Source organism: Chelonoidis abingdonii, chromosome 1 (genome assembly GCF_003597395.2).
Source record: "Chelonoidis abingdonii isolate Lonesome George chromosome 1, CheloAbing_2.0, whole genome shotgun sequence".
NCBI classification, from domain to species: Eukaryota; Metazoa; Chordata; order Testudines; family Testudinidae; genus Chelonoidis; species Chelonoidis abingdonii.
The window spans coordinates 27,859,240-27,876,289 of NC_133769.1; the positions used below are offsets into that span (position 1 = coordinate 27,859,240).

General features: G+C 40.3%; 1 protein-coding gene across 2 annotated transcripts in view; it reads left to right on the plus strand.

Annotated features, from left to right (window-relative positions):
• LHFPL3 (LHFPL tetraspan subfamily member 3) overlaps positions 1-17,050 on the plus strand; it is a 459,544-nt gene that overhangs the window by 293,037 nt on the left and 149,457 nt on the right. For both annotated transcript variants that reach the window (XM_075064706.1, XM_075064699.1), the window contains exon 2: positions 14,517-14,753. In XM_075064706.1, the coding sequence (XP_074920807.1) occupies positions 14,517-14,753 (237 nt within the window). The remainder of the gene's footprint in view (positions 1-14,516; positions 14,754-17,050) is intronic.

The window sequence follows — 17,050 nt, forward strand, 5'->3', positions numbered from 1 at the left end:
CATCTCTTTTTGAGTGCTATGTCTAAACACAGACACTTGTGCATGCCCAGAGAATTCAATCCTTTGTGGACTGTTACACTGTTCTTCCCCTTTAATAGATTTGTCCCCAAAGTATATGCATATAAAATGCTTTAGGAGATATTGTATTCTACTTATTCACACACAGTGCAAAACTCCCACTGGTTTATTTTTGCCTAAGAAAGGGGAGCTGGATCACTAGACCCCTGGATTACTACTATGATCTGCGACCTCTTACTGACCAAGCAAAACCTTCTTTTGTTTAAAAAAGCAGTATAGACATTGGCATTCCATCAAACTGAAATTTACAGATCGTGTCTCCAAATAATACATTCTTGTAGAGTTTATCACTAAGCAGTTATATATTATCAAACGGCTGTTGCTCTGCAGAAGTTACATGCTTTATTGTAAGTGACAAAGCAGTGATAATGCATCGCTGTTAGTGAATAACATTGGAAGAGAGCTATCATGGAAGGCCATGTTCTATCCATTGAGTTAAAATTAAAGTTGGATATTATTCATATTGGTAAACAAAATATATCTTAAAAGTGGGAAAAAAAAAAACTAAAAGCGATACTAAAGCTCCGACAAAGTTCTCCAGCATTTATATTTGTTAGTGGTTTGTAATGACTTCAGTGTATTAGCCTTGTAAAGTCCAGAATTGGGCTTTTGGCGCTGTAAACAGAGGCACATTAGAAATTCAAATAAGTATCTGAAAACTTAGTAAATATGGAAATTCTGGGTTTTGCAAAATATGTAGACAGATACAAGTGACCACATCTCAATAAAAGGGAAACTGAGAAACTGGGTGGAGAGAGAGGACTGTGTGAGAAAGGAAGGTAGAAGTCTTAGGTGGAGAGACTGGTGCAAGAAGAAATCATGACAGAAGTTAGGAAAGAATAGGGAAGCAGCTGCAATAAGCACATGGGAAAGTTGAGTAAAAGTTTGGCTGAGTAGTGAAACAATTCCTAGCAGGAAGACTAGAAAGGAAAACATTTAAATAGAAAACCAGAAGAACAGAGTGGAAAACTGAAAACAAACTCAGCAGAGCTTTCTAAGGCTTTGTCTATACTACACAGCTTTTAGCGACATGGCTGTCTCACCCCACCCAGGCCACTAAAAGTCGTGCAACAATAAAACTTCAGCGAGCAGCATTTTTGTTGTCAGCAGGAGAGTGCTACTACTGACAACATGCTGTTCACACTGGCACTCGTCACCTCAAAACTTTTGTCTTTTTTTTAACACCTCTGAAAGACAAAAGTTTTATTGTTCAATTGCCAGTGTAGACAATACAGAAGATACCCATGTGCTCAGAAAAGGGAAAGACATGTCGTGTCCCCTTGTCTAGCCCCCGATGCTAAAGGATGTGCCTGATGGGCTCTTCCCAGGCGTCTTCGTTCAATTTGTTGGATCCTCCTTAGTTTCCTGATATTTACGTAGAAGCAGTAGCCAAGAGGGTTTGTTTCCGTCTGTGCCATACAAGGAGGTGCAGCCCTTATTTTTGTGGGTGCAGATCTTGCTTCAGTCATCCATGCCTGTGTCACCTCCAGAGTGGAACATTGCGAAGTGCTGTTCCTGGAGTTACGCCTCCAAATAGCTAGGCATCTTCCACTAGTGAATGCAGCTACCTATTTAATTAAGCATAAGGAGTACATTGTTTCTGTGTTCCATGTCCTTCACTACCTTCTAATTAGTTTCTCGGTGAAAATTAAGGTACTGGTTTTAACCTGTAAAGCGCTAAATGTCTTAAGAAGTTGCTGCCTTAGGCACTGCACCTGTCTTGGCATCATATAAAGAGAGAGGCAATCAGGTGGGGTGCTCGAGTTGCGGGCCTGGGGTTCAAGAGAAGGGTGCAGGTAACCAGTACATTTTCAGTTGAAGAAGTCTCTACTCTGAACCCTTCGGGATAAGAGAATCTAGAATTGCTGATTCTGTTTCTCAGGTTTTCCCACTTGAGTGGCATGATTGAGGTATGAACAGGACAGGAGTTTAGTGGACATTGATCCATACTGGAAGGCTATATGGATTGTTCTTCTTTGTAAATAACGTACAGGCAGCTAGAGCTTGGGGTAGGAACTTTAAACATAGCTAAAAATCTCAGAGACAGTTCTCCCCCCTTTCTCAGGCCAGAGAAATAAAAATAAATGGGAAGATCTTTAATGTCAGAGGTAAATCAGTCTGTGGTTTTGTGGACATAGTATAAAACTTCTCCTTTGTGCAGTATGTGAAAGAATAAATGGCAGATGGAAAAAGTTCTGACTTGTATCTGAGCAACATACAGTAGGTGGCATGACTGGAGAGAGGGCAACTGTTTGAGAAATAGTAACCCTAATCTAATTAGTTTCTTAATCAAGATTAAGAACACAGCAAAAGGGAAGGGTTGGAATCAAGAAGGCTGCCTTTCCATAGCATAAACTTTGGAAGACTAAGGACATGCTGAGTGGAATCCAATGTGGTAAGGCAATGAGACACAGAAGGAAAATGTTGCAAGAAAAATTACTCTGCGTTCCAGGGTTATATACACCATGTAGTAAAAGTTCAATGCAGACAACTAAAGGGCAAAAAAGCAATCAAAGATAAGAAAAATGAGAGATTTCTTTAAAAAATGATGTGAGGTATACAATGGATGGGAAATTTAAAGAATGAAGTGAAGGTAAAGGAAATAACAAAAGTGAGAGAAGGATATTAAGATTTCATAAGAAGTAAAGGGCGGATGATGTATTTTTAAAGTTTAAAAAGGAGTCTGAGGTCACACATGGTGTCAGCTGTGCCTCTGAGAAATGGTAGAGTTAATGTAGCAAAAGAAATAGGCATTGAAGAAAATGTAAACTAATTATTTACCTCAGTGTTCACAGGAGAGGCTAGAAAACTAATGCCAGAGATAGAGATTTCTATGGGAATAAAAAGAAATTCTGAAAGGAATGCTGATGCATCAGAACAAATAAATGAAATTGGAGTGCCTGAGGACTGAGAAGGCACTGCGAGTAGATGAGCTATTACAGAGTTCTAAATGAAGCAAGACAGATGGGGACAGGAACTTTGAACAGAGGCATCCAATAGCAAATTGAAAATGAGATACAAAGTGCCTAAGAACACTAGACTCTTAGACTGTCCATACAACTTTGACTCAGGGTAACATTTTTAAAGGTACCTCAGTGATTTAGGAGACTAAGTACCATTTTCAAAAGCCAATGGGATTCTTAATACCCTAAATCCCATAGACTAAGTAGAGGCTGCATGGACTGCCCAGCAGTGACTCTGGCCTGGTGTATGTAGTGTCCTTATGTTCTCTAGATCCCATCTTAAATCTGGTTTCTGTTTGTACCAGAGCTGGATTAAGGTAGGCACTCCAGGTCTGTATGTAGGATCCTAGCTCCTGAAGCCACAGGATGAAATCAGAATTTCAGGTTTGAGGTTAGTTTTTTTAAAGTTTCTAGTTCTAGTTTCAAAGTAAACCTTAAAAACTTGAGCCCAAGTGAAACTAATGCAACAATATCTGCCTGGATGTGCAGAGAGCCTCAAACAACAGCTTTGAGAGGTGTCAACTGCCACCTTCATCTTAACTATGAAATCTGCCACTCTGTGGAGGTCCACAGCATAGGGCTCCGTATGTGTGAGAGAGCCTCTCCTGCTACCATCTCATCGTAGGTGGGGTGATGGCACTGGGAAGGGGCCATGGAGCTGCCCCATGTGGCATGTACCTAGTTCCCATGTTGCCTTAATCAGCCCTGGTCTACACAGCACCCAATTTAAGAACTGATCATCTTAACCAGGTACCACTTCTGTTAGTGGCCTTACCTGCCAGACACTTTGGTTTCTTTAAGTAGTTAGGTATGTGGCTATTTTTTGTGTAGATCCTCCAACATCCACTGTAACCAGTAAATCAAATCCTCCCATAACTTTCTGTATTCTACAATGTGCTTTTACATTACAATGAATAATTCAAGGCCGAAGTGAAGGAATCAGTGGGAAGCTCTGAGAAAACACCCGTAACCTTTGGCATGAGCAGCTGCTGCTAGGGATTGTGGGATAGGTACCAGAAGACACTTCTAAAATTGCAGTTGGGTAGAAGTGCTAGATGTGGACACAGACCACTGGATTGTCAAGGCAGAAAGGCTGTTGAGATGACAAAAATTGAAATGGTGCAACTCATAACCAGTTAAATTAACCCAGCCTATAATTGGTTACAAAATCATAGTGCAGTGTGGGCATCTCACAATTGAGAGTAGAAAATATTTTCAAAACTATTCTCCTTCTCCCTCTTCCCCCTTCCCCCACACAACTTTGCACTGGATAGCATTCAGCACTTGCAGTGCAGAGTACTTTCCCTCTTTACTTGATAAACCCTTACTAATCAACAAGGATTAAACCACAAAATAATACAGAGGATATCCACTGTTAGAGGCCACCCTATTGTTTATCCTTTTCCTTTCTTTATGTGAAGGTTAATAGGTCAGTCTTAACTATGCCTGTCACAGGATGACTGGCTCCTTTAAGGGGAAATGGGACCAAACACGCCTGTGCCATAATTAATTAGCTGTTTTGCAGCCTGAGAGGTGGGCCTAAAGAGGATCCGGTGATAACTTATTGGGCACTTGGGCCTTGTAAGAGGCCTGAGAGCAATCACTTTAATATTTGGAACTACAGAGAGCTGACAGGTGTCTATGGAAGGCCCTGAGCCAGGCTTTGTACGGAAAGAGTACTCCAGAGGAAGAAGCCTGGGACTAGCACTGTAACCCATAATGGAGAAAGAGACTCTCAAAGGTAGCCTAGACGTGGGTTGGGAATAGGGCCCAAAGGGTTGAAGAACAATTTTTAGTTTGAGCTTCTTGTTTTGGGACTTGGCTGGAAAGTTAAGACACATCTCCAGGGCTGACTAGTGTATGGAGAGCTGAGGAGATACACCTTGTGGAGAGAAACTGAGGCAGGGTGTGCCTGCAGTGTAACACTTGACCAGAAGGGGATGCTATGGAGCGGCCATGCCCATATGCAAAGCCCTCTCTTGTTCATGCCTTAAAATACGAGTGTCTCCATATCATTAATGTCTTTGACCATTAATATAAATGTATACTGTAAATTAATTTCTTCTCCTCAAATGACTGCTTTTAGCTTTTATTTTAGGGCCTGATCCTGTGAAGTTCTGAGAGCCTTTTGTTAAATGCTATTAATGTTTTCCAGGATGAGCTGTACCTTTGACCCACCACTTAACCTCTCTATGGGCATTATTTCAAAATGACAGGCCTGCATTTCTCTCAGGACAGAATCTTGCGCTTCACCTTGCTCTTGCACTGGATCCCCAGGTCATAGCACCCTTGTTCACCAACCATGTCCTCAGCTGGTTTTGATCCCTGCTATAGACTTCTCTCTGGGAGCCTGTGACCCCCAGTATGAAAGTGCAGTGTCTCAGAGAATAGCTTCTTCAAAAGAAAGTATTATTTATTGATCCACAGGAATACAACAGAGAGAACCAGGGTTAAAACAACAAAAGGCCTATATGCATATTATCTTTCTTAAACCTTAACCTTTCCTTTTAAGTTTACAGTAGGTTTCCACCTTTGTCTCAGGACACATCCACAGCATCAGGGGGCTAGGTGAGACAGACTGCAGCTTCTGCATCTCACTTGCATCCTTTAGTCAGTGACACCCCCCACCCCAGTTTGCTTTTTATCTATTTCAAAGTCCTTTTATCCTGGTGACCAGCACCTGGTCAATCTGGTTTATGCATCTCCTTAGGCAGGTGAGAAGCAGACTTTCAGAAGTGGATTCATTGTATTATCCATTCGAGCACCAGCAATTGCGGCTGTCTACAGCCATTGCCTTTGGGGTCCTACAGAACAAAGTTAACGAAGACTGATTTAATCTTTTGTTACCTTTTAGCCAGCAAAACATAATCACTAAACCCACAGATAAATATATAATGTTCCTAAAATCAGTATAGATATCTCCCATGCTCTTCACAGAGGCTTAATGCCCTCTTGACTGTCAATTGTCAGAGTTATTGGGAATAGAGGTTGCTCAGCATCTCACTGGTTTGAGACACTGGAAAGAAAATGTAGTCTCAACTTCAAATGGAAAAAGGGAAAGAGAGACAGGGGAGGACATAATCCCTATTATTGGTTCCTTTCCCCCAGGCTGTCTAACATTGTACAAAACTCAGATGCTCAGTTAGAGGGACTGACTGTTGCTGATAGTTTTTCTGCAGCTAAGTTCAGCAAGACATCAGTTCTTGAAGGGCAGTAAAGGGTCACTGCTGAATGTCAACCTGAATAAAGAAGTGATACAGCTGAACAACCTCAAGGGCGTATTGTCCATTCCTCTTCTCTTTCACTGAGCAAAGCTGTTAAAAGGTCAGGAAGAGCTAAAACAGAGATAAGTGAAGAACAGCAAATGACAAGCTGTGCAGGCATAAAGACATGCATGTGCTTCAGGTGCATCATGAGGGATGAGACAAAAGTCAATGGCTATATCATCCATTGCCCTATTTGTCTGTGTGAGAGTGCCTGGCTTAGATTAGCAGGTAATTATCCTTCATATGTCACAGTAAGACTATTTGTCATTATGTTTATTAAACTGTGTTATTTCAAGGTAAAAGACAAGAGACAGTTGTCCCTTTCTGCTTCCACTTCCTCCATTTTTTCAGGTGAAGGCCTCCTCCTTTTCTCTATACTAATTGTCTCCTCCCAGCAGGCTGATGGTGTTGCATTGTCATCTGACTTTCACTTAACCCCTGCACTTGTCCTCAGCATGTAGCCACTCTGAACTCCGTTCCATCTCCTTCCCATCCCACAGGTATCCATTGATTTCCCCATGTAAGGCAGTTGTGGGACCCATCAGCAGGAAGAAGAGAGGAGCAGAGAATGGAGGGAGGAGGGGAGGAACAAGGGACAGCTGTTGGTTTTGTAAGGGGGAAGGTGAGTTATATTTCCTATGAGTAGCAACCTGGTACTATTTCCAGCAGACACAACCTCCTCTCTGCCACAGGTCTTCCTAGGAGACTCCCAAAAGCCTTTAAGAAACTGACAAATCCTGAAGATGTTTTAACACTTTGGGATTAGTCTAGTGCATGTTTTTCTATTTGCCAGCAAAACAGTAATTTTTACAGTAGAAGATCAAAGAAAACCCCCACCCCTGTTTGAATGCTGATCATAAAGTTGCTTCTTCCTTCCTCTGCTGGTTTTTGCTCTTGGAAGAGACTCCATTGCCTCATGCACCAAGTGACTTCCCTCTTGTACTTCAGGACCTCCTCAAAGAGATAATTAGCTTAGGTATGGAACACACTGACCATCATCATTTCATGAATCAGACAATCAGTTACCCCTTTTTCCATGAGGCAGTTATTGTTTTGATTGTCATATACCTTTAAGTTATGCTGCCAGGGAAATTGTGAATGCAGTTAGTCTCTCTCTCACCAAGTGTTTCACTGTATTGACAATCTATATGGAATGTTTCCTTGGACTGTTACTGGTCTTTTGGTGCAGCCTACTCCCACTGCATGACATCCCTGTGTTGTCCCCAAGGATAGGGAAACCCCCTGGTGTTTCAGGGTTTAATTCCCAGCCACAGTTCAATGGCTGCCCAGGAAAGCACTACCAGCTGGGACTGTGCTTCCAGCTGGGGTTGACAGAGGAGTACTAGCTCAAGCAAAGCAAGTGCACTAAAAAGAGCAGTGTAGCTGAGGATAGCATAGGTAGGAAGTTCAAGCTAGCAACCTGCGTAAAAACCTGCCCAGAGCTCTTAAGTATTTACTTTATATAGCCTGAGCCACCACCCGTGCTATGTCGCTCTTTTCAGCATGCTAGCTGGAACAGTGCTAGCGTGAGTCTGTTTACCCAAGCTGGGAAGCACACTCCTGCTGCAATGTAGACATCTCTGGAAGGGGTGGGAGTTTGCTGACCACAAGACAAGGCAAGGAGCTGCCTTGTATGGCCTGCAGGTTTTTTATGTATGTATTTATTTTAGTTTACTGCTTGTAAAACAGTGTGGCAAGAATGCATCTTGAGGCTTTTGCCAAACTGGAATCAATTTGGATTAAATATGAACCCGAACTTTCCTCTCTTCCCTGTCCTGTCCCAGGACTGCAACAGCTTCCCTTTCACTGGTTTGTCAGTGCTGCTGGCATCCATTTCTTCAATGACTGTAAGCTTGAATAATTGATAGAGATAACTAAATGCAGGTTTCTGTTTTTAATAAAGTTAATCTTGAGCACACCAACACTAGAAGGCACCATATCCTGCTTTCTGTGCAATAGTGTGTGGGCTTTTTAAAGACTGAATTTAGACTCTTTATTTTCAGCATGTAAGCAGTTGCTGGCTATAAAGCTGTCAGAGTCCCGAAGGTCTGAATGATTGAAATAGTGACACGTACTATAGAATCTGTTACAGACTTCGATTATATCAGTCCCTTTTGTGTGTGTGGTTTTCCCCCATCTTGTTTTTTAATTAAAATATCTATAAAACATATACATGTTTACACTGAAAATGATGGTCATTGCCTTCCTTGCTTGTGACTAATTTTGCTTGTTGTGTTGGTTGTGTGGAGTCAGACTGATTTTTCAAAGTGTAAAGCCAGGTCATAGTACCTGCTGGGGTTCAAGGATGTGGGATTGGGCTAAACTAGGGTTGACTCAAGGAGGGCTGGAAGTGGAGAGAATATAGGCATCTGCCCTTTACTGTGCCCCTCCTCCTGAGCGCCATGCCCCATCTTTCCCTGTTTACTGATGTTCCCCTAGTCCTCACCTCTTTCGCCATATTTTCCATGCTCTTTTGGCATGCTGTAGAGGGATAGCTCAGTGGTATGAGCATTGGCCTGCTAAACACAGAGTTGTGAGTTTAATCCTAGAGGGGGCCACTTAGGGATCTGGGGAAAAATCAGTACTTCTGTCCTGCTAGTGAAGGTAAGGGGGCAGGACTCAATGACTTTTCAGGGTCCCTTCCAGTTCTAGGAGATAGGTATGTGTGTGTATATATATATAGCCACCTCATTAACTCAAAGTCCTGCTTTATTTTTTCTTTGTCCCCTCTCCCTATTCTAATTGCTCTTCCTGGGTCATCTATGCATTGGTCTCCTCTCCATTCCCTTTCCTTGCTCTGTCTTCTACGTCCTCCTCCTGTTCTTTCACACTACCCACCTCCTTCATTCCAGAGCCACTTTCTTCCTCAGGTCACACCCTTCTCCTCCCCCTCCTCTTTTCTTTTTCCCCATTCCTTTCCCCTTCCCCCTTTATTTGTTATCTCTGTTGTAGGCACCCTTTACTAGTGGGATCTCTGAACTTAATTGGGAGTGTTTCCGCTGGGAGGATCCTGTGGGCTGCAATCCAGCCTTAGAGACCACAATTCCTGAGCATGTACAGTACTACAGGGGACTCTGATAATACTTGATTGATCTGAGTGGGAAGTCAGTCAATGCCATAAATAACTCAATCTGTTTTTTCCAGTCTCCCTGAAAGTGTCATTTCTGAACCATTCCTAGTGTCTTCCATTTCCAGGAGCTGAAATTTTAGACTCTGCCACCAATTTCAGTGATTTGTCTAGTCACTCACAGCCCTGAAGAAACTGACAACTCATGGCAGACATTTGTTTGAGAAAAAGCTATTAAGAAAATGTATATCTGGCATGTTTGAGTTATATTTATTAATTATTACAGAGCTTGAAAGATTTACCAAATGCCTACTAGTTTTAGCCAGAGGGATAAACCTATTAGCCTAAGTCTGATGTGAAAGATGGGGGAAGATCTACCAATGAAGTTCAGGGACAACAACTCCATTGCCTTGACTGTTGCTCCTAAGCAAAAACAGTGTAAAACAGATTGATTCTTATTGGTTTCACTGCTCCTCCCTGCCCCCCAAAGGGTTCTAAGTAGTGGCAATGAGATTATTCAGCACCTTGTCAATTTCACTCTGCTGATGATCTGGGAAGCTATAATGAGCAGTAGAGATACTGGAATAAACTATCTGCAGACTCAGGAAGACTGCTAATAGGCTACATTCATTTTGCATTTGCAATTAGGCTAACATAAATCTAACTTCTTTTTGTTGTTGTGGTTGTTAATGGAGCCTAAGTTTTGTAGAAATTGATGGTTCATTCAATAGAGACAGCTTCAGTCGCTGAAATCTTCTGGGATTTTAAAAATATCTGCTGTTAAAGAATTTCTGCTCAATCATGTGGCATTATTGTTTACATATTTGAGTTGCAAACAATGGACCATATCCTACAGGCTTTACTACATACCTTTTTTAGGTTATGCTCCCATTGAAATCAATGGAAGTTTAAACTAAAAAAGACCTGCAGGATCAGGCTCTGCTTCTGTATTACCAAGACATTTTTCTGCAGTTCAATTGTAATTGCAACATAATTTATCTTTTTTAAATGGTTTCTATTTTTAAAAGATATCTATGAATCCAAAAGCTGCTTCCTTACAGAAAATATTTCCTAATCCTCTTTAGAACGATTAAAATGTAAAACATTCTAGCAATACAAAAGAGAATCTGTAGGTGGATTTTATACCTGTCTTTTCTCTCTTTAAAGATTTTATATTCTTGCAGCTGAGAAATGAAAAGTTCCTGGAGTTATAGTATCAAACATGCGTATACCTTTTTAGGAATTAATTGCAGAAAGCTTTCCCAAGTTATTTTATTTATGTTAACCTCTAAAGTTGTGACATGATTCCTGTATCTGAAGATGACAACTAAGGCCTCAATTCGCCAAGGTATTTGGGAACTTGGGAGTTAGGTGCCAAATACCTTTGAATGTCTGGACTTACTTTCTTCATCCAGTAGAAAACATCTGAACTGTACAGAGAACTGGGAGAGGAAATATTCCACTTGCACTGCATCCTGGAATTACAGGATCAGCTTCACCTTTGTTTAAAATTCTACACTAAGGCTTTTGTCCTCCAAAAACTTACACATTGGCTTAATTTTACAACTGCAAGTAGTCCCCCTGATTTCAATAGTAAAGTTAAGCATGTGCATAACTGCTTGCAGGAGCCAGACCTACAAGAGTTTATTTTCAGCTGTATTTTCTAGCTTAGTTAGAAACATGAGAATCTTATTTAAGAAGCTTCGTACAATATTGCTTAGCTCAGGGCATGTATTCCTAGTAACCTAGATAAAGAGGCACAAAGTTTAAATAATTTCCAGGAAATACTTAGGGCCTATGTTTGATTTGACATACATTAAAAAACATTCAAATTTCAATGTTTTCCAGTTGTCCCTACACAGCACAGAAATCCCTGTTTCTATTTATTGGGGGATAACTGTTCAAAACTGTTGACAAATGTTGTCATTTTGGTGGTGACTGCTGTATACCGTATGTAAACTGTTCTTCGTGTGCAGTGGTTGCTAGTATGTAGCAAATATTTACCTACAGTTATTTCAATTCTAAGTACTGTAGGTAAATATTGACTTTTTCATGGAGAGTAGTTCAAGGGAACTGTAGAATTTAGTGTTTCAACGAAGCCCACCACACACATGAGAGTGATGCCTATGTTTCAAAGGGTAGACGTACTTTTTAAAAATATAAATAACTGGTTCAAGCAAGAAAATTATTGTATAATTTTTCTATTAATTCTTTGGCGATATGAGGAAATTGAGTAAATAAATTAAAGAAGTCAAAAGGCACTTTAATTTGCTCAACCAGCATGTACTCAGCAAATCACTGTCTAATTGTCCTAGAAAGTATTACAGGAAGATATATTTGCACACAAATGAGCTCGTCAGTAAGAATTTGTAAAATGCTTTAGGTCCAAACAGGTTTTATTAATCAAACAAACATATATTCAAAACATTCTTTTTCCAGCTTCCTTCAATAACTTACTTTTGTGATGATTCTAAGAAAAATGCCATTCCTAGCTGCTGTTTGCACTCTCTTTCATACTATCTCATCATAGCAACTGAGGGAATCTTAATACCCATTTCTATTTATATTCCAAGACATGAGTGTCACTGAGTAACAAGTATTTTGGGTTTTGGGGTGGGGTAATTTTTGTTTCTTGCAAAAGAAGTTGTTTTTGTTTGGGTGTGGGGAAATGGGAGGTGTATGAACTGGTAGGCTTAATTTTGTCTTGAAATGGAAGGAACTTGTTCCACCTCCTAAAAGTTCACTGTAGCGCCAGCAGCTGTAGAGTAGATACAGGTTAACATTCTGCTCCTAATTGCACAAGTTATAACGTATGTACGTCACTGTAATTAGATCAGAATTTGTCCAACAACCTGATAGAGGGCCTGAAGTTACTTGTATGTACACTTTTCATGAATCCAGCTAGTTCCTTTGAATTATCCATTGATGCAGGCAGCTTATGGCAGATTATTATATACTGTGCATTAAGACTCTCAAAAAAATTCAGTGCCTGTATTTGAAATGCATTCAACTTCAGTGACATTTTAGGCCATTGAACGTTTGGATATACTTTTAGAAGAATAGTGTGCCCCAGTATACCAAACAGCCAGATTGAAGAGGCAGAGGTTTGCACTAGAGATAAGACATACCTCCAAGCTAGAAAAGCCAGAACAGAGACACTAAAATGGATAATTTAAAGCACGTGGATTTGCTGATTTTCATTTAGACAGTACATACTAATAAATTAACTAATTTAACACAATTTTTATCTTTAGATTCTTCTTCCTTTTGTATTGTTTTTTTTAAAAAAATTTCAGTGATACTAATTACATTCACTAAGGCCTAGCTACACTAGCGGGGGGGAGGTTCGAACTAAGATACCCAACTTCAGCAATGCTATTCGTGTAGCTGAAGTCGAAGTATCTTAGTTTGACTTACCTGGCCATCCTCACGGCAACAAGTCGACTGCCGCAGCTCCGCCGTCGATTCCGCTTACTCCTCCTGCCGAGATGGCATATGGGCATCGATTAGCAGATCGATTTATTGTGTCCAGAGAAGACACGATAAATCAATCCTCGATACATCGAACACTACCCCCCAATCTGGCGGGTTGTATAGATATACCCTTAGTCATGATAGGCCTGACTCCACAACCTTTACACTAAGTACTACGAACACAGATAGACCTGTTAGCTGCAGTGAAGTTATCTGTGTGAGCAAGAGTTCTACCATTGGACCCCATAACATGATTGAATTGTATGCCTGCCTTGATATGAAATGTGTCTTCAATACCTAATTGTGCAGTTCGCTAATCCAAACATCTCCTCTCTCCTCTAAGGTGAATGTCAATGCAGAATGATTAAAAATTGCCTGTCCTTACTGCAGAGATGGTGGGCCTGATTTTTCACTGCATTACACCAGTCACACATCAGTGTAATGCCTTTGAAACAACTGGCTTGGTGCAGTTATTTCTGTTTAGCACTCCAGTCAAATAGTTTATCTTTTAATTTCCCATGAGATGTCAAGTACATATTTTCCCAATCAATAATGCAGATTTAGTCAAGTAATAACTCGGTGGAGGGACTCCACATCTGCTCATATTAGTAAGGTTTGGGAATTTGTCTTTATGCTGTTTTCTCATCCTAGGAATTGAGGGAAGCCAGATCACCACCACAATTGCGAATGTACTCACACAGGAACAGGATAAAAGACAAAAACACCACCTCACCTATGGGTGGACACTGTTCACAAAGAGATCAGATATAGCGTGATCAATCAATCCACATCCTCAAAGGAAACCCGCACAGCACTTTCAAAAGACAAGCTTGGGAGCTTAAATTTATAACTTTGCTCCACACAAAAAATCATGGACTGTACCAGAGACACTGGATTTATGGCTTATTACAACAATCTGTACCTCCCTAACCCTCTCTTTTTGTCATAATGGGCCACTCTATCTTGAATGGTCCCTCAGGATATGTGCTACACTGAACAATCTGTTCCACCTTGCATTTGGCTGTGATGCTGAGAGCACTTTTCCCAGACCTGAAGAAGAGATCTGTGTGGTTTGAAAGCTTGTCTGTCTAATCAACAGAAGCTGATCCAATAAAATATATCACCTCACTCACCTTGTCTCTCTAATATCCTGGGACCAACAGGGCTACAACTACACTGCATATAGTTGAGATTCCTATAATTTATGGAGTATTTCTCTGTTTTTTCCATTTGTTTACTTTTGGGCATTTGACAGCACTTTATGCATATTCAGTGTCACTTTTTTCGCTGTATATCAGCTAGTTAATCAGTTTTGTCCTTTTTTGCGTGTGAGAGTTTTTCATGCAACAACAAAGACGAGAGAAACGTTCTGAGCAATAGGAAAATGAGATTTTAAAACCACAAAAATTGGCTGGGGGTTTCAGGGACAGGACTCTAATTGTTTTTTTCAGTTTAGTAGGTTTCAAGTTGGTGGTATGTCTAACTTTTTTACATTTAATATTTAACTAGATTTCATAATTGTGTGACATATTTGTTTTTTGAAGGAACCTATTTTTGAAGTTCTGGATAAAAAGGTTGTGTTTTAATAATAAAGTATGTAGCTATGCAAAAAATGAAAGTTTGGTCACATCATCCCATTATTCTCCCTTTGTTTTTGTTTTTTCCAAGCTGCCTGTCTTGTCCTGGGCTGTATGATTTTTCCTGATGGCTGGGATTCAGATGAGGTAAAACGGATGTGTGGTGAAAAGACAGACAAGTACACACTTGGGGCTTGTTCAGTCCGCTGGGCATATATCCTGGCTATTATTGGAATCTTGGATGCCCTCATCCTCTCGTTTCTGGCATTTGTGCTTGGCAACAGACAAGACAGCTTGCTAGCAGAGGAACTCAAGTTGGAAAACAAAGGTAGGATTGCCTATGGGAACGATACTACTCTGTGCTGCCTCCAGGGCAAATACTTAAAAAAAAAACCAATTATCTCTCTTTTTAGCAGAATATAGCACACTTTCTTATGTTGTAATTTGCTGGATGATTTGAATAATTTTTTAGTTCCCAAATCAAAGACCTGCTTAAGTTACAATAATTTCTGCTCTGTTAAAGAACGTGCTGATTTCTACTTAACATTCTGGACGGAGTAGATAAAATATTTTTTTTCATATTGTTTTGTATTTTATTAGCATTGGAACTTTACCATCTTCATCCTTGTCCATACACCTCTCTACATTTGTTCTTATTTTGGTTCCTTTAGGATTTTGCATTGTAATATAAATACCTGCAGTATACTAATGCACAGTATGTTACTGTGCAATAGAAAGTAACAAAGGGAATGGATGGCTTGGGAGACTGGTAATGACCCATGTAATGGGATAGCCCGGGGTAGTCAATAGGCAGACCGTGGGCCAAATCCAGACCACCAGATGCTTTTGAATGGACTTTGAAATCTTTTTATTTACTTATCATTATTGTTGTTTTTCTCTGGAGTCTGGACCTTGACTATATATACATAGACCAAGAAATTTGGACCTTGGTAAAAAATAATTGACTACCCCAGAGATAATCTATGTAAAGAGGTGCCATGGTCTAGTGATTGACAACAGAGCTCCAAGCCACAACACAAAAGTTCTAACCCCTGTTCTGATTTAACGCACTGTGTTGCCATGGATGTGGGATAGGTTAATAATTGAATGTTTATACAGTGATTTAGGAATGTGGCATTCTCCACCCCTCAAAAGCTAGTTGAAGCTAAAAGCTGTTTGTTTGGCAGCCTACATTGTGTATAGCAGTTCATTTTAGTCCTGTTCCTAATGCACAGCTGTCCACATCTCTGAAAGCACCTACACAACTGTGCCAGTTAGCACCAATTGTCATCAGGCAGCACACGGAGGCCAAAGACTGATTTGACTAGAAGACTGAACTACTCACACAACTCTAGGACCTGCTACTGCCCTATTAATGTTAAGGTGCCTAGGAAGGCTTGTGTTGCCATTGCCATTAATCTGCATGTTCTGTGGATAAACTGAGGGCTTCACTTTCCAGGTCTGTCAGTGTGGCATCTTTCCACAAGAATGACATTCACTTACCGTTTTAAAAGAAAATTATGGTAGGAAAATTCATCTCTGTGTCTTCTAAGTATGGCAAAAACACATTTAGCATTTTTCTCAGTATACAATTGCAACTAGAAGTGCACAGGGTCAGAATTTTGGCTTGTTTATCTGAATTCCACCTACCAGAATTTCAGATATACTTTTTTTTAATATATTGAACTATGTCTTTAATGAACATATTAATTCAAGATATACAGCTAGATGATAAAACAGTTTCCCCCTTAAATTTGTAAATGTTTGTGTGTATCTTAATTTGTTTCCCAAAAGTTGCCTTTGTTCTAATAGAATTATATAACTATACAACTTTTAAACCAACTGATCCTGGGAGCGTACATTACGAAAGACTGGGGTCTGCTCTAACCAATGCCAGCTGCAATGGGCCCTTAAGAGCACTTCAAAAATTACTGGAGTGGAAGGCATCCTGGCCACTCTTAGCGTGCTTGTACACCAGGGAGGCCAGATAGCATGGCATATAGCCGGCTGTGCTGGCTCTACATCAGCCAGAGATTCCCCCATGGAAAGGGAATGCCTAGCTGTCCACTTATGTCATCTTCTACCATAAAAGGGCCAGGCTACGGACCAGAGATCTGTCTCCTCATTTTCTGATATTGTTATGGAGCAGCTAGGCATGAGAGAATGCAATAACATATAAGCACAGAAACATTAGCTGATACAGAAAAATCATAGTGCACAGGGACATTATTTGAGAGTATTGATGGTTATAATTGTAAGATTAATCTTGGGCCCAATCTTGCAGTCCTAACTCAAGCAAAACTCCCACTGACTTTAATGACAATTTGTTTGAGTAAGCCCTTTGTACCAGAATTATTTCTGGAAACTGGAACAAGGAAGTGTATACAAAACAAGATGGTTAAGTAAAGTGACAAAATCACAGAAAAGAACAGTCTGTACTCTTCTGTGTTTTTGACATTCAGAATAGCTAAATGTTAATAAGAAACATGTCTTAAAATTCTGAATTGGAGAGGACTGAGAGAAGTGTTCTGTATGCAAGACAGCTGTATTTTTTTTTCACCATTTCTTACTCATCTCTAGTTTATGCAGGTTTGAGAGTAAATCTAACACGCTGGTCAACATGTG